Consider the following 23,406-nt stretch of genomic DNA (forward strand, 5'->3'; position numbering starts at 1 on the left):
GGACTATCTGAAAATTAATATTAAGAGCTAAAACTTTTAGAGAATCCTTTTATTAATTTGAAAGTGTATGTCCATATTAAGAACCACACTAATGCATATATATATATGCATATATATATATATATATATATATATATATAAAGCATTATTATGCTATCTTTAAAAAAAACTTACCCAAAAGACAAAAATAATTATTCAACAGTATCCTGTGACAACGATAATAGAGCAGATTTTATTTCTTCGTTAATTTCATCAGCTTCTGGCATTTCTGATATAACCCAAGTGTCTTCTGTGCTTTGTAGTGTTTCACGACAAAGGGGACATGTTTTATTATTAACATTCCTACAAAACATTATATATTTATTAACATATCATTATTATAAATATTAAAAGCATTATTATTATTATTTTTATTTACCATTGCTCTATACAAGGCAGGCAGTAGCTGTGAGCACACGGTAGCATAACTTCTGATTTTCTTTCTAAACAAATACAGCATTCGTTTAAATTTTCTCCAAGTTTCTCGTAATCGTCGTGTACACAATTTATTTTATCATATAGCAAGGATGTGGTAATATCGTGGCTTGATTGTGAAGAACCAGCTTGCTGGAAAAAAATGCAATTTTAATACATCAATATTTAAGAAATGATTTTTATCATTTGTGTAATTCATTTACAATTTACCTGTGCAGCATTCTTCGATTGTATCATAACTTGCAAATTGGTTTGTAGCATGTTGAAAACTTTTCTGAACTGAAGCAAATTGAAAAGTTTGTATGATAAAACTTTTTTGGTCTCGATGTCAATCTTTGCACAAGCTATTCTGACAGTGCCTTTCCACAAAACGGTTGAGTCTGTACCTTTTTTCACGACAAAGACTAGTTGTGTATTGGAATCCAAGCATTTATTTGATCTAAGGTAAAAGATAGATGTATTAAACAAGTATAATGATGAAAATGTATCAAAAAGTAGTTGTATGTTTCTACTTACAGTGCGTTGAGTTCTCGAAGGGATTTTAGGAAATCGTCATACGACATTGAAGATATTTCATTGAAAAGTTTAGCGTTCCTTTTAATTTCATCTTTAACTGTTTCGACTGTGTCAGGAATTATATCAAAACTTTGATTTTGTCCCATTTTTTAAAACACATTATTCAATCGTCAAATACTTTTGTGGTTATGTTTACAATCGTTTGCTGATATGACGTATGAAGGGTGTGAAGTTGTCGCCGAAAAGGACATTTGTGTTGCAAACTTCACAGTAGATTTGACACTTTGACAGATACTGTTGTTGATGTATGTTTAGGTTATGTATTTTTATTAATTAATTATTATTTATATTAATTCTCACTGCTATCAAAATGAATCCTTTAACTAATATGAAAAATGTGAAGAAGCTAAGTGAACAAGAGCTGAATAGATCTCTGAAAACCTCCTGGCATGATCAATACAAAGACAGCGCTTGGATATTCATCGGAGGCCTACCTTATGATCTTACCGAAGGGGATGTTATATGTATATTTTCACAGTACGGAGAAATCGTAAACATAAATCTAATTCGCGATAAAATCACCGGAAAACAAAAAGGATTTTGCTTCCTATGCTACGAAGACCAACGTTCAACAATCCTAGCAGTCGACAATTTAAATGGCATAAAAATTCTAGGACGCACCATACGTGTGGATCATGTGAGTGATTACAAACCACCTAAAGACAGCAATAAATTGGAACCAGAAACAAAATTACTGTATACTGAAGGCTGCGCTCCTAAAACTGAAACGATAAAAGTTAAACCAGAGCGTGATACAGAGGACGGCTTGCAGAATCATGTCAAATATGATAATCAGGAAACTGAAAAGTATATTAAGAAAGAAAAGGTGGAGAAATCTGAGAAAAGTAAAAAATCTAAGAAAAAAAGAAAAAAGAAGAGGAGTCGGTCATCAAGTAGCAGTAGTAGTAGTAGTGACTGAATTTCTGTAAAACATTTATATAAATAATAAAAAATTGTATATTTTAATACTGGTTTTAATTTCAGTATTTTGCTTGATATTTTATAAAGAGCTTTATAGGTATTATAAAGACGATCTATTTGATTTACATGTGTAAAAGTTAAAAATATATTACTGTTTGTAAGAAATTCAAAATAGATTGATTCAAGAGAAATCACTTCACTTTTTTATACCAATATTTTTTATATTAATAGCTTAAATACCTAAATAAAGAAGATAAACATGTTGCATTTCAAAATTTATGTATAATGAAAATGCAATTAAAATATTTAACTTCCTTAAAATCAAAAATAAAAATTTGTATATATTTTTACGTTTCTTAACATTTTGGCATACCCTAGAAAAAATGGGGAATTAAAAAGTTCAAAATTTATAAAATATTTTAAATTATAGAAAAATCAACTTGTTCAAGAGGTCACTTTTTTCAAAAATTTGAAATATCTCAAAAATCAATTTTTTTCAAAGTTCTAAAAAACAAATTGAATCTTTTTTAAAAAATTGAATTTTTGGTACGGCAAGTTCCTGCAATTTGCCTTAAGGCACGATGCCATGCACCACTAGTTTCATTACATGTTGAAGCGTTATTTTTGTAACAATACATACATTTAATTCTTAATTCTTACCTTGACTTCTTTAAGGCTTCATATTTCTTTTCACAATTTCACTATATTTCTACATATATTAACTTTAATTGAAGTTTTATTATAGTAAGCACATTGTATTAACTGAAAAAGAAATAAGATTCATTAAAAAGCAAAGTTTTCATAAAAAAAATCCATTCTTAAACCTGTCATCTGTCTGCACAATTTAATATTCAATCTAACAAATAGTAATCAAGATACAATTTAAAAAAATCAAAATAAGGCTAAAATAACACTAACAAACAATGTTATGGCAAGGTCATATTATGAAGAACTTTCCATACTATACATTGATAAAAGCATGCGTTTGCTGTGCAGTCAGGCGTATTTCTCAGATTGTCAGTTAAAAAACATAACCTATAAACCACACAAATGTAAAAAAAAACGATGTTAGATAACAGGGTCTTTTTGACCCAGCTTCATAACACACGAGTGACTTTGCAGTTTATGTGTAAAACGCTTGAATCCACAGCAAATACTATACATTTTGACAGAATTCACTATGATTCAGTAGCATAATGTATGAAAATTGGAGTGTAACATGGTCCATTAATTCATAAATTGTTACAGTAAATATATAAATTTACTTTTATATTTGAATAAATTTTAATTTTTTATAATTTAATTTTATATTAATGAGATGAGTAAAAACAAGTAGATTACCAATACTGAAAAATATGTAAAATTTTTAAGGTAAGGTAAAAAAAAAAATTGTTTATCAATAAGATGTTTTATTGATATTTTATTATAAATTACTTTATATAAATTTATTGAGGTGCAGGTCTGCCACGTCCATATCCACCACGCTGCAAAAAAACAAGTCTTATTGAAGATTGAACACAAATTACACAATTAAATTTTTAATTAACTGAAATTAAATCTAAAATGTGTAAATAGTTTATATAAAATTAACCAGAAAAGTTATTTATAAAATGAATGGTACATCATAGAAAATATTTTGGCAAAAAACAGTTCAATAAAATACTAAATTAAAATAACCTAAATACTAAATTAAAAATTTAAAATTGAATGTCATTAATAAAACATTTTAATAAAATAAATACTTCATAAATGAAATGATTGCATCACTTGCATATATATATATATATATATATATATATATATATATATATATATATATTCTTCTGTAATGATGTATGATTTGATATTTCCTATAAACGGTTATTCAGATTTGATAAATCTTTTTAGAGTTTGTCAAAGGAAATTTTTAAGATTTAATGAACAATAAAACTATAGTAATATTGTAGAAATGAGTGACAAAAATTACAAAAAAACACTTATCATTGTTTGACATTGACTGTCATCTGCTAGAAATGTCAATTCACTTGAAATTTGAATTTAGGTCAAATGAGCCTAGATAATATTAGAATATAAGCTACAAGAAAAATGCTATGTCTACATTATTATTGCCGAAAAGCAGCCGAGATATGCCAGAAATTAAAATAGCATAAGATACAGCCAACAGTATATGGTTTGGCAGATGAAATTATATAATTCAGTTTAATAAATAACGCAACAAGTCCAAATTGCATATACATTATTTTTCTAACCTTATGCACACCACATTTTGGTTTACTTTACTAAATTATTTTAACACAAAAACATATTTCTCTTTTAAAAAAATAGATTTAGAATATTATTTCTATGTGACAAAAATTTAATTTCTATCAATTTCCTCTATCTACTTACGAATTCCAAGTCCCCAGTGCCAGCACCGACATCAGCCTTCTTATCAGCGCCACCAGGTGCACCTGGTGCCCTGCGGTAGGCAGATCTGTCTTCAGCTGGACGAGATCCTTCAGTCCTTGGGCCGGCAGCCGGTCTTGGCCTGGCCAATTCGGGCCTGGTTTGGCGTTTGAGGGTGGAGGGCACAATCTCTGGGGGCAAGTGCAAGTATGTCCTCAAGTATTCGATACCTTCATTTGTCAGATACCTGAGATAATAGAAATAAATGGTTAAAATATTTATAGTCAATGTGGGAGATGTAGATACAGTTGATGTAGGAGAGTGTGGTCAGTTATGAACGAATCTACAATGTGATAACATTTGTAAGATGTTTTCAGAACTGCCCGTTCAATAATCATCATAAATGACACTTTGGTAAAAAAAATTCTTGAGGAGGCTTTGAGGACTACAAAAATACTATTTTTTAAAGAAATAGTAAACAGAGTGAATAAAAAAAGCAAAAATTATGTAATAATGTAACATGTATACCCAAAATACTGAGAGAAACAAACACTAGACCATATATAATGATGTATAAATCAATATATACATTTATATATCCAATTTACATACAAACCACGCAGACTAGGCCATATATAATGATGTATAAATCAATATATACATTTATATATCCAATTTCCACACAAACCACACAGACTAGGCCATTTATAATGATGCATAAATCAATATATGCATTTATATATCCAATTTACATACAAACCACACAGACTAGGCCATATATAATGATGTATAAATCAATATATACATTTATATATTCTATTTCCATACAAACCACATACACTAGGCCATATATAATGATGTATTAATCAATATATACATTTATATATCCAATTTACATACAAACCACACAGACTAGGCCATATATAATCATATATACATTTATATATCCAATTTACATATAAACCACACAGACTAGGCCATATATAATGATGTTTGTTACGTTAAAATAAAATAAACTATTTTGATATAATTAAAATTAACGACTGCCTTATGAATACAACTGCCTGGAACACCTTAAAACACCTTTCACAGCTAAGATCTTTTTGAAAGTAAATCCTCCATAGATTTGTCACTTAAGACAAATATTTGGAGGTTAAGATTTGTTCCACATATTTTTTGTAATTCAAAGTCATTATCACCTACATTATTAACAACAAGCAATTACAGTAGCTATATTAACCTCACAAAGGGCTCATCAGACACTCAATAAGTTTAATTAATGAAGTTAACCCCCAAGTTTTAATTCAATATATCTTTTTCCTCTTACCAGTAGAAATGCCTCCATGCAAATTGTTCAGTAACATATCCTCTAGATTTCAACGACTGCAAAGCCTTAATAACTTGCAAGTTTGGAATTTGCTCTAATTCTGGGTGTTTTGGTGCATGGTAGTCCTTCTTGGCCACCATAACTCCCTCCTTAAAGAGGTGCTCGTAGATTGCGACACGGTTCTGTTTTGGCATCAACATCCTACAATGAAATAGATTTAAATAAATACACACACTTTGTAAAATAATTTTGCACTCAACACAAATCATAACCTGAAAATACACTATTGAGTAAAATTAAGACTAAAATACAAGGATCATCCGATATTTACAACAATCACTTAGATAATTATGTATGCAATGGTAATTAATATCGGATGATTGTGAAAATAATCGTTAAATATATAAATTAAAACACTCACGTAAAGCCTATATATTTCGACTTGGGAATCCAAAACCGGAAAGGAGCACGAGAGGTTAAAATTTCGTCAAGCTGACATTTACAAAAGTATTGCCACATGAGAAATATTTATTATGTGTATGAAGTTAGCGCGTAAAAATTTAAATTCAAATGTACATTATTAATATTAATTTATTACCAGACAATAGTTGATTAAATTTAACAGAATAAGTATTACTTTTAAATATAAGTTTCAAGCGTTATATTAAAAGCTAAATTTTATTGATTTATTCCGTATAAGGGTTTACAGAGTAGCAGTACTCAAAATTTAATTTCCCGTTTATGCTTTACGATGGCAACACTATTTATATGACGGTGTCATGTCACTTATGTTTATATGAGAAAAAGCATCTCGAAGATATAATAGCGATTTTGATAAATAATGATAAATCTAGTTACATAAACAAATATTTAGTCTTGTGTGTAAGTTTATATTAATATTGTACATATTATTTTGTCTTTATACAGATTATTATTTCGAATTTACATTATACACTAATGTTAGGTTAGGTGCTTAAAAAATGTAATATAACTCTTTTTTCCAGCTTGTGACAATTAAAAATGGATTTCCAAAATCGTCCAGGAGGAAAAACTGGCGGAGGTGGTGTAGCATCATGGTCTGAAAGCAATAGAGACCGGCGGGAACGTCTACGTCAATTGGCATTGGAAACTATAGATTTAAACAAAGATCCTTATTTTATGAAAAATCACTTAGGTATGAACTTTTAATCTGAACTTAAAACTCTATAATTATAAGTAATTATAATATTTTTGTTCTAGGTACATACGAGTGTAAACTTTGCCTAACACTTCACAACAACGAAGGCAGTTATCTAGCTCACACCCAAGGTAAGAAACATCAAGCCAATTTAGCACGCAGAGCTGCAAAAGATGCGAAAGATTCACCACAGCAGTTGGCCCCTGACAAACCAAGAGTTGAACCTAAAAAGTTTGTTAAAATAGGTCGACCAGGTTACAGAGTAACTAAACAAAGAGAACCCGACTCAGGACAACAAAGTCTACTATTCCAAATTGATTATCCAGAAATTATCGACACAGTAACCCCTCGCCACAGATTCATGTCAGCTTATGAGCAGAAAGTTGAACCCCCGGACCGTAAATGGCAGTACTTACTGTTTGCTGCAGAACCTTACGAGACAATAGCTTTCAAAGTGCCCAGCAGAGAAGTGGAAAAGTCTGATGGCAAATTCTGGACGCACTGGAACAAAGATACGAAACAGTTTTTTATGCAGTTTGCTTTTAAACAAGAGAATAAGATGCCAGGGATGCCTATGAAGGTTCCTCCGCCTCCTCAGCATTTGCGGATGTTGGCTAATATGGCACCGCCTCCACCGATGCCTAATGGAATGTTTAGCGCTGTGCCACCTCCGCCACCACTTGGTGGAATGTTGCCTGTGCCGCCTCCACCACCTAGAATGTAATAATAAAATAATAAAAATTGTAAGAGTAACTTTTAATTGAATGAAATAACAGTATGTTGTATGTTATTTGGTACAAGCTGTACTCAATCATATATAAATGTTCTGTAATAAAATGAACATGAAACTTTACCTTTAATTAAATATCTCTATTCTATATATTTCATACATAATGATGTTTAAATCAATATATACAATTATATATCCAATTTACATACAAACCACACAGACTAGGCCATGTATACTGATGTATAAATCAATATATATTTATATATCTATTTTACTTACAAACCACAAGCACTAGACCATATATAATGATGTACAAATCAATATATACATTTATATATCCAATTTACATACAAACCACGCAGACTAGGCATATATAATGATGTATAAATCAATATATACATTTATATATCCAATTTGCATACAAACCAAGTACACTAGGCCATGTATAATTATGTATAAATTAATATATACATTTATATTTACAATTTACGAACAAACCACACAGACTAGGCCATATATAATGATGTATAAATCAATATATACATTTATATATCCAATTTACATACAAACCACAAACACCAGGCCATATATAATGATGTATAAATCAATATATACATTTATATATCCAATTTCCATACAAACCACAAACACTAGGCCATATATAATGATGTATAAATCAATATATACATTTATATATCCAATATGCATACAAACCACAAACACTAAGCCATATATAATGATATATAAATCAATATATACATTTATATATCCAATTTCCATACAAACCACAAACACTAGGCCATATATAATGATGTATAAATCAATATATACATTTACATATCCAATTTACATACAAACCACAAACACCAGGCCATATATAATGATGTATAAATCAATATATACATTTATATATCCAATTTCCATACAAACCACAAACACTAGGCCATATATAATGATGTATAAATCAATATATGCATTTATATATCCAATTTACATACAAACCACACAGACTAGGCCATATATAATAATGTATAAATTAATATATACATTTATATATCCAATTTACATACAAACCACAAACACTAGGCCATATATAATGATGAACAAATCAATATATACATTTATATATGCAATTTACATACAAACCACAAACACTAGGCCATATATAATAATGTATAAATCAATATATACATTTATATATCTAATTTACATACAAACCACAAACACTAGGCCATATATAATGATGTATAAATCAATATATACATTTTTATATCCAATTTACATACAAACCACACAGACTAGGCCATATATAATAATGTATAAATCAATATATACATTTATATATTCAATTTACATACAAACCACGCAGACTAGGCCATATATAATGATGTATAAATCAATATATACATTTATATATCCAATTTACATACAAACCACAAACACTAGGCCATATATAATTATGTATAAATCAATATATACATTTATATATCCAATTTACATACAAACCACAAACACTAGGTCATATATACTGATGTAAAAATCAATATATGCATTTATATTTATATATCAAATTTGAATTTTGAAGATCTGTTAAATGTTTAGTTCGGTGGCGACATCTTGCACAGAACCATATGAACCCGGTAGTCACTACGTAGTACACTAAGAATTTGGAACGATTTAGTATAGAGGCGCTGCATGTACCGCACTTCAAGCAGTATGGCGGGAAATTTGAATATGAAATTTATATATTTAAATATGTACAAATTTGTATAATCGACAATATTTGTTAATGCCTTATAGATAAGGCACATCCGAAGGCTTTTTTTATTATTATATCAAAACAGTCGATTGCAATTGTTAGATTCTATTAAATAGAAATACATATTATATATATATATATATATTTATATATATATAATTATATATATTATATATAATTATATATATATATATATATATATATTTATATATATATATATATTTATATATAATATATACTCTCATCTCTTCTAAAAATGTTAAAATTGTTAATGAACCAGGACACTTTCAAATTTAAATGTAAAACGATTCAAAATGGCTTGAAACGTTCAGAAACAAAAATTTTGTAGCAAAAACATTACTGAAATACTTGAAAGTAAATTTTAAATTTAAAAGCTCTAAAACATCCTTACAATGAAAATATCAAAAATTGTTATTTAAATATTTATTTATAACAAAAGTGTTTTTTATATTTTATATATTACTTAAGCAGAAAGCACGCAAGCACCACCCACTGCTTTGATCTTATCTTCAGCACTCTTTGAGAAGTACTTGGCTTTGACAATCACTGGCTGTTGTGGCAGACGTCCTTTGCCTAATAATTTGTAGTAACCCTAAAATAAAAAAACATACATTATTAATCTAAAAAGTTAATAAACCATAATTTACAATTAAGTGTTTAGTTTACTATCAGTTATGAACGAATCTACAGTGTTTTAACATTTGTACGATGTTTTCAGACCGCCCGTTCAAAAATCATCATAAAAATAAATAAATACATATGTATTGTTGCACTTACAGCTTTGACAATGTCGATAACTGGGGCTTTGCCTTCTGCATTGTCTTTGTATTTCAACCTGGTCTGTTCGCTGACCAAGGTCCACAATTTGTCTAAATTCAAAGTTGGGCAGTATTTCTGGTTACGCCTCAAATGGTAATTCCTCATACCCAACTGGAAAGGAAATAGAAAATTAATAGGGAAAAAAAATGATATTTAAAGTATTATTTAGTAAAAGACTAAGAGCCTGATAGTACAATTGAAATAAAGAGGAAAGGCTTTTAAATTAGTTCATTTTAAAATGTGGACAAATATTTAAAAGTGATTAGTAATAATTTGTACTAGGTGTTAGTAAATGTTATCTAGTCTTTGCTAATGTAAATAAAACAAAGTGGCCGGAGCAAAATTTGTAAGGTACTCAAAGAAATGTAAAAAAAAATGTCTAATTGCTAAATATATTAACAAAAAATTTATGCTCCAACAAGATTTAGACCAAAATTCATTCTTTCACCTCTAGACAAGTCTTTTAACCTGCTCAGCTTAACAATATGTTAATGTAATTAAATCATTTACCTTTCCAAAGTAACCGGGATGGTATTTATCAAAGTTGATTCTGTGGTGGTGCATACCTCCAGCGTTACCACGACCACCAGGGTGCTTACGGTGCTTACCTAGAAACAAAAACAAAAAGCATGAATACCTCAATCTAAATTACAAACTAAATATGTTCTATATTTTCTATTATATCAGTTATGAACGAATCAACAGTTGTAATAACATTTGTACGATGTTTTCTGACCGCCCGTTCAAAAATCATCATTGGTAAATGATAAATTGATAATACTTAACATTGAATGAAATTGTTATTACATTAACCTAAAAATTATTATTACTATCTATTATTATTCTTACCGATACGTCCATGTCCGTGTGAGACATGTCCTCTCAACTTCCTAGTCTTCTTTTTGTGGGTAGACTGAAAATACAACAAAAATTATAACCCATATTCCGACTCCAAACACTATACACGTTTATTAAATATAAATAAATCTTTACAAAGTAAAATTTATATGGAAACACTACAGCACGTATTACGTATACATATTACATGAAACTGAGATGCGTATATATAAGGATTCTGGTGTAAAATTAAGATTAAATGTATTTATTACAAGAGAACACGAACTCACCATTTTGCGAACGAAATGAAAGAGACACGAAGGAAGTGAACTCGATCTGTCATCAACGCCAGAGGTAACTTTTTCTTATAGACTCGCTTCAACAGGCCGACAACGTGATAAATGGAAAATTGATGATTTGGCGAAGGCGGGATATTTTAAATTTGGTTTAAATTTGTTTATTAATATTAGTTGAAGACATGCACATATTTCTTTTTTTATTAAATATAAAAGTAGTTGCAAGTGGTATTTGGCCTTGGCAAGTTACATGGTGTGTGAATAATCGACATATTATATTATAAATATCGTAAGTATTTTAGTTTATTAGTGTTTATATGTACACCAAGTTGCTGTATGGTATTAAAAATCAATTTGTACGAATTTGACGGGACAGTTTACTGGTTTACTGGTTTACTAATTTTATTAACTCGCTTTTTGCTAAATTATTTATAACAATTAAAGTATTTATATATTATAACAAGTAAACTAGTGGTGCTTGACATCGTGCCTTAATAGATATGTATTAAATTTTTTTTCAAAGCTTTTAATTATGTTAAAAATTTGATTTGATTTTTTTTAAATATTGCTATTTATGAATGCAAGTCTCTAACGCTTAAACATTATATGTAAATCTTGGTACCACAATGTAAAAAAAATGTACTTACTATTAAAATCTCCATAATATATCTGATAATTTGATGTGCACATGTCTAATGAACATTTGTGACCGCGAAATATCACTTTTTTACATTTTTTTATTATATCTCCGAAAACACTAGATATGCCTTTTCAGTCAATTATTCATTACGTCAATATAAGTAAAATGTATTTTGAATCATCCAAATCAGATGCTCCTTTCACTCAAAAACTCGATTTTTATTTCCTGCACTCTGCTCCATATCTCCGAAACGGCTGGACCTGCCTTTGCCAAAAACTAATCAGCACGTCACCTTATCAATACGATTCGAATGTTTTTTGAATTATTCAAATCGGTCGATCCTTACTCTCAAAATCGTAATTTGTATCCGCACATACATACATACGCACACACATTAATTTTCAAAACAAGGTATTATAAGATAAGCCAAAATATGTAGAAATTCCTGAAATATAAAAATAAGCAAAAAAAATTTTTCTCCCTACACATTGATTTGTAATTATACAAATTATTTATATTTATTATAATTATAATTATATTTATATTTATTATTATTTATATAATTATAATTATACTAACACACACATACACTATTTATTGTTACTATACACTTGTTTATCTATGCATACACACATACGAAAGATGAGTTAATAAAATCTGTGCAAGAATGATAACATTCTAGATCCTCCCCCCAAAGTAATGCCTAACGATGGTTTCCGTGAAGACCAGAGGCAAGAGCAGAGTGGAGGTGTTATTCGGTATTATGCCCAGGCGGTATTGAGTCCGACATACCCAGACAAAAGACCTAGTCTGGGATGCTTAAAGGCAATCCCATCGCTATATAAAAAAAACAGACTCTTTCTCTCATACAGATATATATATATATATATATATATATATATATATATAACCATTTCTTCAATCATATACTATCGACGTTTCGGAACTAGGTACGTTCCATCATCAGGACATCTGTCAAGAAACAATTTCTTGATAAGATTTAAGCAAACAATATATTTAAGAAAAGCAGAAGATGGTGGATTTTTTATATATAAAATGAGTAAAATTGTGGAAAAAATAATGTACAGAAATATGATAATATAATCAAAATGAAAATGACAAAACTAAATGAGTGGATTATATAACAAAATATTAAAAATGTTAAAAAATTAGAAAGTTTTGCAAAGTTTCAAGAAAAGGTTACTGAAAAAAACAGAATTTATTACCTTTATGATTTCACTAAAAAAGATTTTATCAAAAAAGTGATTTTATAATTTTTTTTTTCAGACTAGGAAACAAATTTTGTAATTCAAAATTTCTTTAAATTATGTTTTTTTTTTTTTGAATTCGTTATGTGAGACAAAAAGTATTATTACCTCGATGTTATGAGACGAACTATTTGGTAACAAACTGATTATTGAACGAAAGGATTTTTAAGAAGAATACACTTGACACTTGAAATCCTTTAAATATATATGTGGGTGTTGTTTTTATATATCAGAATGTGATCGTTTAAATTATTGATCTTAGATGGATGTCGATATTAATTATTTGTCAAAAAGTGTGAAAAATTTAAATAAGAATCATGTAACAGGTTGTGATCTGATCTAATGTTAACACCATAGATAAGGATATTAACACCATAGAATAGGATAACCAATAGATATGGATAATGGCTAACACTATTAAAAGCGTTAATAACTATAAGACAACTTTCCGCAAATAACCTCTTAAAGATGCAATTTTCATTATATAAAAAATGCCCACTCGTTTAAGTGGGTATTCTAGTGTAGAGCGATGAATTTTAGGCCATTTTAAAGTGTGGTAAAAGAGAGCAATGAATGTTTTAACTAACCATTTTTACCACTTGTTTATTAATATTTAACTTCCCGAAGGAGAAGTTTATGTTTTCATAAAAAAATCCGATTCGCTAATTTTATGTTTTCTCGACGTTTCAAGCCATTCTGAATCGAATGAGACCATATTAGGGAAAAGTATGTGTTTGTATGTGTGTGTGTGTGTGCGTGTATGTGAACAGATTTTTTGCCGTAAATCGACGTTTTCTCAAAAACGGTTGGGCCGATTTCAAAAATTTAAAAGCCATTCGATGTATTTCGATGAGGACTAGCGTTTATCAGTTTTGTGTGACGATCGGCCGAGCCGTTTCTTTGTAAATCGCAGAAAAGTGAAAAAAATTTCGTCCACATTTAGCCCGCAATTATTAATCGATTTTGAAAATTCAAAAACCGTTCGAAAGATATTGGTTGGGAATCGTGCTGATTAGTTTTTGGTAAAGATCGGCCGGACCGTTTTCTTGTGAAGTTTTTTAAAAAAAAAATTCAACGATTTTTATGGAACTTTTTTTTGGCGATATATATCACGGTCTTATACAACTTATTGAAATATTATGCCCTTACAAGTAGTTTAATTTAAAAAACTCACCAAATTTTAAGAAAATGAGTAGTTTTTTTGACGTTTGTTAAAATTAAAATTAGACGAATTACTCGGTGTAACGATAGAGTACTTGGTCTTAATGAACATACTAAACCATTAAAGTCCTATGGAAACTGGTTCAATTATAAAAAATGTTGATTTGTGAAAATTTTCTCTTAGAAAATACTCCGAGTTAACGTGTTCGTTCGTTTTCAATGATGTGTAATAAATCCACTCGGAGTACTTTTAATGGCTCATAAATTAATTTATTTTTTATTGATTAAGTCGATTATTTAATCTTATCGGGAAGTTCATGTAACTTGCCTCAAGGCAAAATACCAAACCAACTAGTTAGATTTTATATAAAATGCCATCCTGTATTTGCGGTTTATTTATTTGAGGATTTTTTACGAAAATTATTGGCGGTGGCAGAAAGTTAATTTGGCGGGACGCGGGCTGTTCCTCCATCTTGTTCTATTTTGTTCGCCACTTCAATACGAACTTAGTCATTGGTTGTGCATAGAAAAAATTGCCGAGCGACTTAACGGAAACATCCGAATAATTAAATTGACTTAAGTTATCCAATCAGCAGAATAACCGAGTGGAAAAGGTTAATTTTACATTCAGGACGAATTTACACAGGAAAGCCAGAAAACCGATTTGAAGGTTAGTACCATTATTATATTGTCTTAAGGTTAGTACTTCATATGAAAAACTCTTGAATGCAGGTTAGGAACAGTTAAGAACGTTGATTTGATTTGAAAGTTCTAAAAATTGCACAACAGAATTAGTTGTGTATATTACACTAGACACGGTGAGTGCAGTATAGATATAATCAAGAAGATAATATCCGAGACGAAAATATTTTATAACCTAACCATGTCTAAGGAAAAAAGCAAAGTTATGATTATAACTGGTGCAGGTTTCGGTGTAGGCGCTGAATTAGCTAAACACTTATCCAAAAGCGGTGTGAGCTTAACTTTAACCTGCAAAAACATGGATAACCTCAAAAGAGTGGCCGCAAAATGCAAAAACCCCACCCTCTTGTTGGCCCTAGACGGAGACATAGAGTTGGTAACCAAAAAACTAATAAACGAAACCATCAAAAGATTTAACAGACTCGACGGAGTCATCGTCAACGCTGGTTTAATACAAACAGAGAAATTCGAGACCTCCAGAACCGCTGAACCAAATCCAACAAACGCCATGGATCACATCAAGAAATTTTTATGCCATTTAACAAAAACAGCAGCGCCATATTTAATCCAGACAAACGGCAAAATTTTAAATAAATTCAGTTTCAAAGGTAGGCAAGATGGTTTAGCACTATCTGTATGCGATACGTTGAAAGAAAAACTGGATCAGTGCACATCTAGGCACCTTGTGCAGTTCATGAAGGAACTTAAAAGTATGAAAATAAAGAAAATTGCAAACACAGACATGTCTTATTATGATTTTTATATGAAAAGCATTCTATCCTTGGCGGCTTTGCTGAGGAACAAAAATTTGGAGGACACATTGCAGTTTGGAGGGCATGAACTTATGTTTCCTTTGTATTCAAGCGACATCGAAAGTAAGTTCAGGATGGCTTTGATGAGAAAAGATTTGATTCAACAGTGCCATGACGTATCAAGCCTTTATTTACCTCAATTGCCATATAATTGTTTAGAGAACATATTCAGTTATTTGGGAAATTGGGAAATGAGGGTCCTAATTGCTGCTTGCGCAACACCTGAGAACCATATTGTAAATGAATAATGTTTGAATAGTCAAATATATATATATATATATATATATATATTATATATATATATTAAACATATATATATATATATATATATATATATATATTGAATAGTCTTGAATGTGATGTTGATATATATGTTTAATTTAAGTTTAATATTTAGGCGTAACATCAATAAAAATAGTATGAGAGTTTTCTTAAAAGTTTATTTATTTAAAATCCATACGTTTCGGCTAGCATCTTAGCCATCATTCAGTGGTAATCAAATTAACTATAAAAAATGAAACTAAATAAATTATATGAAAGAAAATTTCATGGAAAAACAATAATAATAATAATAGTAATAAAACACCCACAATTTTGTATCCTAATATAGCATATAAAACCATTATTAATCATAGCATTATTCGTATGTCTTATTAGCATTATTCATATGCTATATTAGGATACAAAATTGTAAGTGTTTTATTACTATTATTATTATTATTGTTTTTCCATGAAATTTCCGTTCATACTATTTATTTAGTTTCAATTTTTTATAGTTAATTTGACTACCACTGAATGATGGCTAAGATGCTAGCCAAAACGTATGGATTTTAAATAAATAAACTTTTAAAAAAACTCTCATACTATTTTTATTGATGTTACGCCCAAATATTAAACTCAAATTAAAATATATATATATATATATATATATATATATATATATATATATATATATATATATGATTTAGTTGTTAATTTTGATGTTGAGCTATATGAGTAAGTTCTTGTGGGGCGATACATCAAAAAATAAAAAGCTTTCGACATTCAATTTAATGTCATCATCAGTGGATCTAAAAACAGTATAAAAAATTAGTATAACTAGGTTTTTATAATATATGTGGATTGGTATTCATATATTCGTTTTCTTTTTTTCTTTTTTATCTATTTAATATCTAGTTTCTATTACTTTTCCTATCATTTATAATTTGTTTGTTGTTAAGTGTTGCTGTTTTGTTAATTTTTTTTCTTATATTTATAGTTTCTCTACCAATCCACATATATTATAATTACCTAGTTATATTAATTTTTTATACTGTTTTTAGATCCACTGATGATGACAATAAATTGAATGTCGAAACGTTTGGAATTAAAAATTAATTTATAAATCTTTGCTTTTTATTTTTTGATGTATTGCCCCTCAAGAACTTATATATATATATATATATATATATATATACATATATATGTATATATATATGTATGTATATATATATATATATATATATATTATATATATATATATATATATATATATTTATATATATGTATATATATATACATATTTTTATATCTATTAATTCTTATAACTAATTTTTGTTGAAAACACTTATAAAGTGTTATACCAATTAAATAAAATTTTAGATTAAGTTTGATTGTTGAATAATATTGTTTATTTTGAAGCTACCAAAGAAATAACTTAAAATGAACACATTTATAGAAACTAAAATCTAATTTGTAAGCACATCAAGTGAAAAGTTCTAAATGTGCAATAGATATTATATAACTTTAGATATAGATATAGAACTTTCTTATATGCATTAAAATATTGTTTTTAAATAAATGCAATTCTCTAAAAATAAACATTTCTCTTTTATATTCTAACTTTGCATTAAATATTTATATTAATAAAAGCATGAGAAAGAGCTTGAAGCAATAATTTATGTATGTAATACTTTCTATAGAGATATATAAATTACTTCGCTTTATATCTTGAATTAATTCTGGAACAGAGTTCTTGTAAAGTCGATGTAATCTAGGGCCCCCTTGATGGGTTGCTCGGTTCTTGGATCCTTGTAAGGTTTCATACGAGCCACACAGTAGTCTGCCATTTCCTTTGTAAGGTTCTAAAATAGAAAAGAATAATTAAAAAATGTTTTGATTGATATTTAACTAGTAGGGTTTATACAAAAATCGATATTTCAGAAAATCGGTTTTCGAATTTTAATTTTACTAAAAAAAACCGGTTTTAACCGGTTTTCAAATTTTATATAGAAAATAAATTTTTGCTCTAATATTCTGTAATTTATCCGCAAATTTAGTGTAATTTAGAGCAGTATTTGACTGAATTTATTTATGTTTCAATTTTATAGATAGTAAAGAAAATTATTTTAATTTTAATTAGTACAACTTAAAAATAATAGTTTATCATGATTAAATAACTTTGAAAATAATTATTTGTTATTTATGCATCATTTTCACATATAAGAATGAAAATATTGTTATGATAGAGAAAGGAAAGTTTTCGAATAAATAAAAATAATACATTTTTAAATAAAAAACATTCATTGAATTAAAAAATAAATAAAAAAATATTAGATATATGTTGATACATACTTGTTAATATCAATTTTAGTTTTAAAAACAATTAAGCTAAACTCGCGTATTGTCTGTTTCAAGCAAATTTAATTAATTAATTTTAAACATTCTAATTATTTTTTTGTTTAATAAAATATGAATTAAAAAACAGAACGTCTCTCGAATTGCTACTTAGATGTGTTCTTTATTGTTTACTCACAAAATTTTCTGAAATAGAAAATACATACTCTCATACTTGCAACCAAATTATGCTTAATTATTTTTAAAGCCTGATATAATAATTCTAAGTTTTTTGTTCTTTAATTTGTGACTTCAAGGGTCAAAAACTCTTTTTTTTAAGTTTGAGTAGAGGAAGTTACTTCTTCAAGAAGAAGTCACACTGATTGAAATTAATATATACACTGGTATAAAAATCTTAATATAAACAAATCCTTTCTGGGAACCATTGCAGACTGATAAGATAGCAAATGCTATTGAACCGATATGATTTCAAGAATCAAAACGCTTTCATCTATCTTTTATATTTGGCTATATTTGTCATTTTCCATTTATACAGTGAAAACCGACTTTTTTCACTAAAAAACCGGTTTTCGAATTCCACAATTTTCGCCAAAAATATGTTGCATAAAGTACACTTACAATTAATCAATAACAAATGAGATTCTAATATTTAGATAAAATATTTAACTGTTTATTAACTAATAATGATATGATATCCTTCATCCTGATACTTACAGCATATAATTCATCGCTGGTGACATAGGGTCTATCACCAGCCGTGATGGCCCTGAAAGCATTTTCAATTTCTTCAGAGCTCTGGACGTTTTCTGTTTCCTTAGATATCATGAATGCCATGTATTCTTGTAAGGACACATATCCATCACGATTTGGATCCACAACATCTGAGGAAAAAGAAATTTAGATAAGTAAAGTAAAATATCAAATACTTTTTCCTTGAAGCAAGTTGCATAAAACTAATATTAGGTTGTCAAATATCTCCCTTCCGCCTTTTTGTATTATAAACCAATAGCAAAAAAGCGGAAGGGAGATATTTGACAACCTATTTTGTGTAAATTATGGTCAAAATGATAATTGGCGTTTATTAAATTGTATAAGGTTGCTCTTAAGATTATTTTTATTACCTAATATTGCATTAAACTCAGGATCCGGTTCTCCTTCCTCCACCATAGGCAGATCATAACCCAAAGCTCGTAGACAAGATTTGAACTCTTGTAAGTTCAAACGTCCACTCTTGTCTTTGTCGAAGTGCTTGAACATCATTGAGAATTCTTTCAGAGCATCTTCACTGACACCTGGTAAAAAGGAAAAAGAAATTAATTCATGTATATATATATATACATCTTATATATAAAATTCTTCCGTACGGGCGTATGATTTGATACTTCTTCTAAACGATTATTCGGATTTTGATAAATCTTTTTAGAGTTTGTCAAAGGAAATTATTAATATTTAATGAACTGATTGATAAAGCTATAGTAATATTGTAGATATAAATGGCAAAAATTACAAAAAATTACTTATTATTGTTTGACATTGAAAACATTTGAACTGAGAAATGCCCAATTCACTTGAAATTTGAATTTGGGTGAAATTATGAGTATAGATAATATTAGAATATAATATCATATTCGAGATAAATGTAATGTCTACATTATTATTGCCAAAAAGCAGCTGATATGTGCCAAAAATTAAAATAGTATAAGATACAGCCAACAGCATATGGTTTGGCAGATGAAATTATATAATTCAGTTTAATAAATAATGCAACAACTGCAAAATTGCAAAGACATTATTTTTTTTAACTAATGCATGTCGCATTTTGGTTTACTTTACTAAATTATTTAACAATACGAAAAAATATTTCTACATATTAAAAATATGATTTAGAATTTTGTTTCGTGTGTCAAAAATTCATTTTATGTCATTAGATACCTGTGGAATATTTAGCAAATTGATCGTAGATTGAATAGTGCTCATATAAACTAGATTTTACAAATTAATTCACCTAAAATTTGAACATAAACAATAATGTTTATTAAATTATTAGTAAGAAAAATGTACTTTAGAAATTATAATTGCCAAAAAGCAACTAATGCATCGTAGGAGATTATAGACTAAATTATTGAAGCAATTATGTTGTGTGGTAAAATCAAGTGTGATATTGTTGTTTTACCGCAGATACTATATTATTTTTTTCTGAATTTATATTTGTACCTGATTGGTTTCTGGCTTGTATCTGTTGTTCCAAATTGTGTTGCATTCTCATGCTGAGCTGATCGAGTTGATCCCATTGCTGAGCCAAACCCACTGTTGAATGCTCTGTATATCTGTAAATATTTTTTATTTATAAATAGTATATATATATATATATATATATACACACATATATACATATATATTAACAAAGTCTAGTAATCGAGCATAACATCACCAAAAACATGAATTTTTTTCAAAAAATTATTTGGAAATGCTATTTAAATAAAAGAGATTGTCTTATTGTTATAGATAGTTAAAAAAGAACCTTCTATACTTCTTGGTTTAAATAAATTTTGTTCAAATTGTAGTACAGTCAGGTTAGAAAAGTCTATATTGTGTTTTGAAGTATAAATGTGGTCCGCAAGCATAGTTTTAAACTGTCTTGGATTTTTTGAATTACTTTTATGTTGTTGTAAACGTTGAATTAAGTTCTGGTTTGTTTCTCCTATATAAATTAAGTTACAATCTAGACAATTAATTTGATAGACGAGATTTCTAAGTCGTTCAATACTAAAAGGGGTTTTTGTTTTGGTAAAAATAGTACTGGTCATTGTGCTAAAATTGTTTGCATATTTTCCCGACCTTATGACAAAGCATTAATTTTACTTTTAAAAAAATCATTTTATCAGGGATTGTGTGCCCCTTCCATTTTCCAATTGTACAAATATTTCCCGATGCACACAAACAGTACAAAGTTGATAAATGGTTTGTATAAAGAGCAATGTTTGCAAAGAAATAGAAATTCAATATTAAAATCTGAAGATACAACTATTTTGATAGGGAACGATAGGTACCATACAAATCTATGGCAAAGCTGTAAAATTTTTCACTATCTCATTTTTTTTTTCAATCTCAGTCAAATCGTTTAGGCATGCTACATAACAATATAATTTAAAAATGAATTATCGGATTTTGATTCAAAATTTACTGAATTGATAAAAAGCGCAGTAATAATATATCAAAATCTTGAAACATTAAACGTGCCAATTCAATTTAAATAAAATCAGTTTCAGATTAGGTTGGCACTTGCAAACACTATTAAGGGACATTTATATGTGGCATGCTTTGCAGTGGGTAAACTATTCATATACTTTTTGTTAGTTGCTCTTTTCACTTATGCACCACATTTGCAATCAGTTAGTTATTTTCGTACTAAACATTTTATACTAGAAATATTATTGATGAAAAAACAACGTTTGCCGGGTCTGCTAGTATATATATATATATATATATATATATATATATATATTGTATGATTCTGAATTTGATGCTGACATATGTCTTGGCAAAGTCTAGTGAACATCAATAAAAAACATGAATTTCTTTCAAAATTTATTTTAAATCCATACGTTTCGGCTATAATCCTAGCCTTCATTCAGTGGAAAAATTGGTTAATCTTAGTGTTAAATTGGAAAATTTTAATAATCCATGGTATCAGGATTTGGTAATGCACTACACTATGTTTATAATATGAATGAAGGCTTGGATTATAGCCGAAACGTATGGATTTAAAATAAATTTTTGAAAGAAATTCATGTTTTTTTATTGATGTTATGCCCGATCACTAGACTTTGTTAATATATATATATATATATATATATATATATATATATATATATTATAGTTTTGTCGACGTTGATACATATTTGTAATATTTTTGCAGCCCAATCGTCGAATTAAAAAAACATTAAATAACAAATTTATTCCATTAAACGTTTCAACACTTGATGTGTGTCATCATTCAGTAATCTAAAAAACATAACAAATACAAAGTTGATGATAAATATAAATAATATATAAAAAAAAGAAAATTATACATACCAAACCAGGAAAAACAACAGAAAAAATTAATTATGATGTAAAATTTGATTGAACACTAAATTTGTGTAAAATAATAATAACTATTATATTAACAAACGAGAAATAGAAGGAGCACATATTGCCCTCCTATATTTAATGTTATTGATAGCGGTGCATTATGGACACTGATCAAGGTTACAAAGCAAGTGTAGTGAAGGAGTGGGAGCGGGTTGTGAGAAACAAAAGGGAAAAAAAACAGAGAAGAAATATAACGAACAACAGATTCTAAAACTGTATTGAATTATTTTTCATGAAATTAATGATAACTTTGTAACTGTCATGTAAGAGATGAGAGGAATTACGTTTGTTTACACAAGAAGTATTAAGGGATATAAGTAAAGACTCAACTATCTTTCTAAGGTCACAACTTTTTCCAATGTATATATATATATATATATATATATATATATATATATATATATCCATTACCTGTTGTCCAAAATGAGATGTTCCTCCAAGGTAGCACCCAATTCTTCAATTCGCTTCAAATCACCTCTTCTGGCCCGAACTTCTGTAGCCTTTCTACGAAGTGCCTCCAATTGCTGTTCGAGAGAACCGGAACCTTCCATCATTGAAGTTCTAACAGAAAAAAGAGGAATTAATTAAAAAAAATATAAATGACAAAATTAATTATTTCATTGTTAGTTTGAAAGCACTAACTAACTAGTATTTGTAAAAAATAAGATGATGGATACTAAAACATATTTAGCTTCGTATATAAAGGGACCGATTCTGCCGCAAAAGAGGTAAATGTTATGGCAAGGCCATG

At 28.4% G+C, this 23,406-nt stretch overlaps 7 protein-coding genes across 8 annotated transcripts; 3 read left to right on the forward strand and 4 right to left on the reverse strand.

Annotated features, from left to right (window-relative positions):
- Window positions 1–188: 188 nt before the first annotated feature.
- Window positions 189–1,152, reverse strand: LOC113363299 (RING finger protein 141-like). The gene is made up of 4 exons (XM_026605793.1): window positions 991–1,152; window positions 685–913; window positions 419–606; window positions 189–342 (listed from the first exon to the last, which is right to left on the reverse strand). Exons 1-4 carry the CDS (start codon window positions 1,134–1,136, stop codon window positions 192–194), a joined length of 714 nt encoding a protein of 237 aa, XP_026461578.1. The 5' UTR covers window positions 1,137–1,152; the 3' UTR covers window positions 189–191.
- A 126-nt stretch (window positions 1,153–1,278) lies between these two features.
- LOC113372108 (RNA-binding motif protein, X-linked 2) lies at window positions 1,279–1,969 on the forward strand. The gene has a single exon (XM_026612442.1). It carries the CDS (start codon window positions 1,361–1,363, stop codon window positions 1,967–1,969), a length of 609 nt encoding a protein of 202 aa, XP_026468227.1. The 5' UTR covers window positions 1,279–1,360.
- A 1,393-nt stretch (window positions 1,970–3,362) lies between these two features.
- On the reverse strand, window positions 3,363–6,224 carry LOC113374598 (40S ribosomal protein S10). Of its 2 annotated transcripts, none has more exons than XM_026614586.1 (4): window positions 5,956–6,098; window positions 5,684–5,884; window positions 4,360–4,603; window positions 3,363–3,455 (listed from the first exon to the last, which is right to left on the reverse strand). In XM_026614586.1, exons 2-4 carry the CDS (start codon window positions 5,881–5,883, stop codon window positions 3,417–3,419), a joined length of 483 nt encoding a protein of 160 aa, XP_026470371.1. In that variant the 5' UTR covers window position 5,884; window positions 5,956–6,098; the 3' UTR covers window positions 3,363–3,416. The 2 variants fall into 2 exon arrangements, with proteins under 2 accessions (XP_026470371.1, XP_026470364.1); XM_026614579.1 differs by lacking the exon at window positions 5,956–6,098 and adding an exon at window positions 6,105–6,224 and having other exon boundaries at window positions 3,364–3,455.
- A 234-nt stretch (window positions 6,225–6,458) lies between these two features.
- LOC113363227 (splicing factor 3A subunit 2) lies at window positions 6,459–7,616 on the forward strand. The gene is made up of 3 exons (XM_026605713.1): window positions 6,459–6,565; window positions 6,688–6,857; window positions 6,923–7,616. The coding sequence occupies exons 2-3, from the start codon at window positions 6,704–6,706 to the stop codon at window positions 7,582–7,584; spliced, it is 816 nt and encodes a 271-aa protein (XP_026461498.1). The 5' UTR covers window positions 6,459–6,565; window positions 6,688–6,703; the 3' UTR covers window positions 7,585–7,616.
- Window positions 7,617–9,778: 2,162 nt separating this feature from the next.
- On the reverse strand, window positions 9,779–11,407 carry LOC113374823 (60S ribosomal protein L27a). Its single transcript, XM_026614791.1, has 5 exons — window positions 11,317–11,407; window positions 11,039–11,102; window positions 10,700–10,797; window positions 10,148–10,300; window positions 9,779–9,962 (listed from the first exon to the last, which is right to left on the reverse strand). Exons 1-5 carry the CDS (start codon window positions 11,317–11,319, stop codon window positions 9,834–9,836), a joined length of 447 nt encoding a protein of 148 aa, XP_026470576.1. The 5' UTR covers window positions 11,320–11,407; the 3' UTR covers window positions 9,779–9,833.
- Window positions 11,408–14,782: 3,375 nt separating this feature from the next.
- On the forward strand, window positions 14,783–16,153 carry LOC113372129 (corticosteroid 11-beta-dehydrogenase isozyme 1-like). The gene is made up of 2 exons (XM_026612454.1): window positions 14,783–15,061; window positions 15,124–16,153. Exon 2 carries the CDS (start codon window positions 15,275–15,277, stop codon window positions 16,151–16,153), a length of 879 nt encoding a protein of 292 aa, XP_026468239.1. The 5' UTR covers window positions 14,783–15,061; window positions 15,124–15,274.
- A 1,683-nt stretch (window positions 16,154–17,836) lies between these two features.
- On the reverse strand, window positions 17,837–23,236 carry LOC113364115 (spectrin alpha chain-like). Its single transcript, XM_026606585.1, has 5 exons — window positions 23,067–23,236; window positions 20,736–20,848; window positions 19,643–19,813; window positions 19,236–19,402; window positions 17,837–18,028 (listed from the first exon to the last, which is right to left on the reverse strand). Exons 1-5 carry the CDS (start codon window positions 23,207–23,209, stop codon window positions 17,900–17,902), a joined length of 723 nt encoding a protein of 240 aa, XP_026462370.1. The 5' UTR covers window positions 23,210–23,236; the 3' UTR covers window positions 17,837–17,899.
- Window positions 23,237–23,406: the final 170 nt, after the last annotated feature.

Source organism: Ctenocephalides felis, unplaced genomic scaffold (genome assembly GCF_003426905.1).
Source record: "Ctenocephalides felis isolate EL2017-DRISC unplaced genomic scaffold, ASM342690v1 CF-g0.4_SCAFFOLD_00845, whole genome shotgun sequence".
Classification (NCBI taxonomy): Eukaryota; Metazoa; Arthropoda; class Insecta; order Siphonaptera; family Pulicidae; genus Ctenocephalides; species Ctenocephalides felis.

Excerpts from the sequence above, each read along its gene's own strand:
- LOC113363299 (XM_026605793.1), bottom strand. The coding sequence starts at position 1,136 with ATGGGACAAAATCAAAGTTTTGATATAATTCCTGACACAGTCGAAACA. Across the intron at positions 914-990 it reads CTTCGAGAACTCAACGCACT|ATCAAATAAATGCTTGGATT; the intron begins GTAAGTAGAAAC and ends CTTTTACCTTAG. Across the intron at positions 607-684 it reads AATCGAAGAATGCTGCACAG|CAAGCTGGTTCTTCACAATC; the intron begins GTAAATTGTAAA and ends ATTTTTTTCCAG.
- LOC113372108 (XM_026612442.1), top strand. The coding sequence starts at position 1,361 with ATGAATCCTTTAACTAATATGAAAAATGTGAAGAAGCTAAGTGAACAA.
- LOC113374598 (XM_026614579.1), bottom strand. The coding sequence starts at position 6,202 with ATGTGGCAATACTTTTGTAAATGTCAGCTTGACGAAATTTTAACCTCT. Across the intron at positions 5,885-6,104 it reads TCGAAATATATAGGCTTTAC|GATGTTGATGCCAAAACAGA; the intron begins GTGAGTGTTTTA and ends ATTTCATTGTAG. Across the intron at positions 3,456-4,359 it reads GCACTGGGGACTTGGAATTC|CGTGGTGGATATGGACGTGG; the intron begins GTAAGTAGATAG and ends GTTTTTTTGCAG.
- LOC113363227 (XM_026605713.1), top strand. The coding sequence starts at position 6,704 with ATGGATTTCCAAAATCGTCCAGGAGGAAAAACTGGCGGAGGTGGTGTA. Across the intron at positions 6,858-6,922 it reads TTTTATGAAAAATCACTTAG|GTACATACGAGTGTAAACTT; the intron begins GTATGAACTTTT and ends TTTTTGTTCTAG.
- LOC113374823 (XM_026614791.1), bottom strand. Across the intron at positions 10,798-11,038 it reads ACACGGACATGGACGTATCG|GTAAGCACCGTAAGCACCCT; the intron begins GTAAGAATAATA and ends TTTTGTTTCTAG. Across the intron at positions 9,963-10,147 it reads TTATCGACATTGTCAAAGCT|GGTTACTACAAATTATTAGG; the intron begins GTAAGTGCAACA and ends TTTTTATTTTAG.
- LOC113372129 (XM_026612454.1), top strand. The coding sequence starts at position 15,275 with ATGTCTAAGGAAAAAAGCAAAGTTATGATTATAACTGGTGCAGGTTTC.
- LOC113364115 (XM_026606585.1), bottom strand. The coding sequence starts at position 23,209 with ATGATGGAAGGTTCCGGTTCTCTCGAACAGCAATTGGAGGCACTTCGT. Across the intron at positions 20,849-23,066 it reads CATCTCATTTTGGACAACAG|ATATACAGAGCATTCAACAG; the intron begins GTAATGGATATA and ends AAATATTTACAG. Across the intron at positions 18,029-19,235 it reads CCAGCGATGAATTATATGCT|AACCTTACAAAGGAAATGGC; the intron begins GTAAGTATCAGG and ends TTTCTATTTTAG.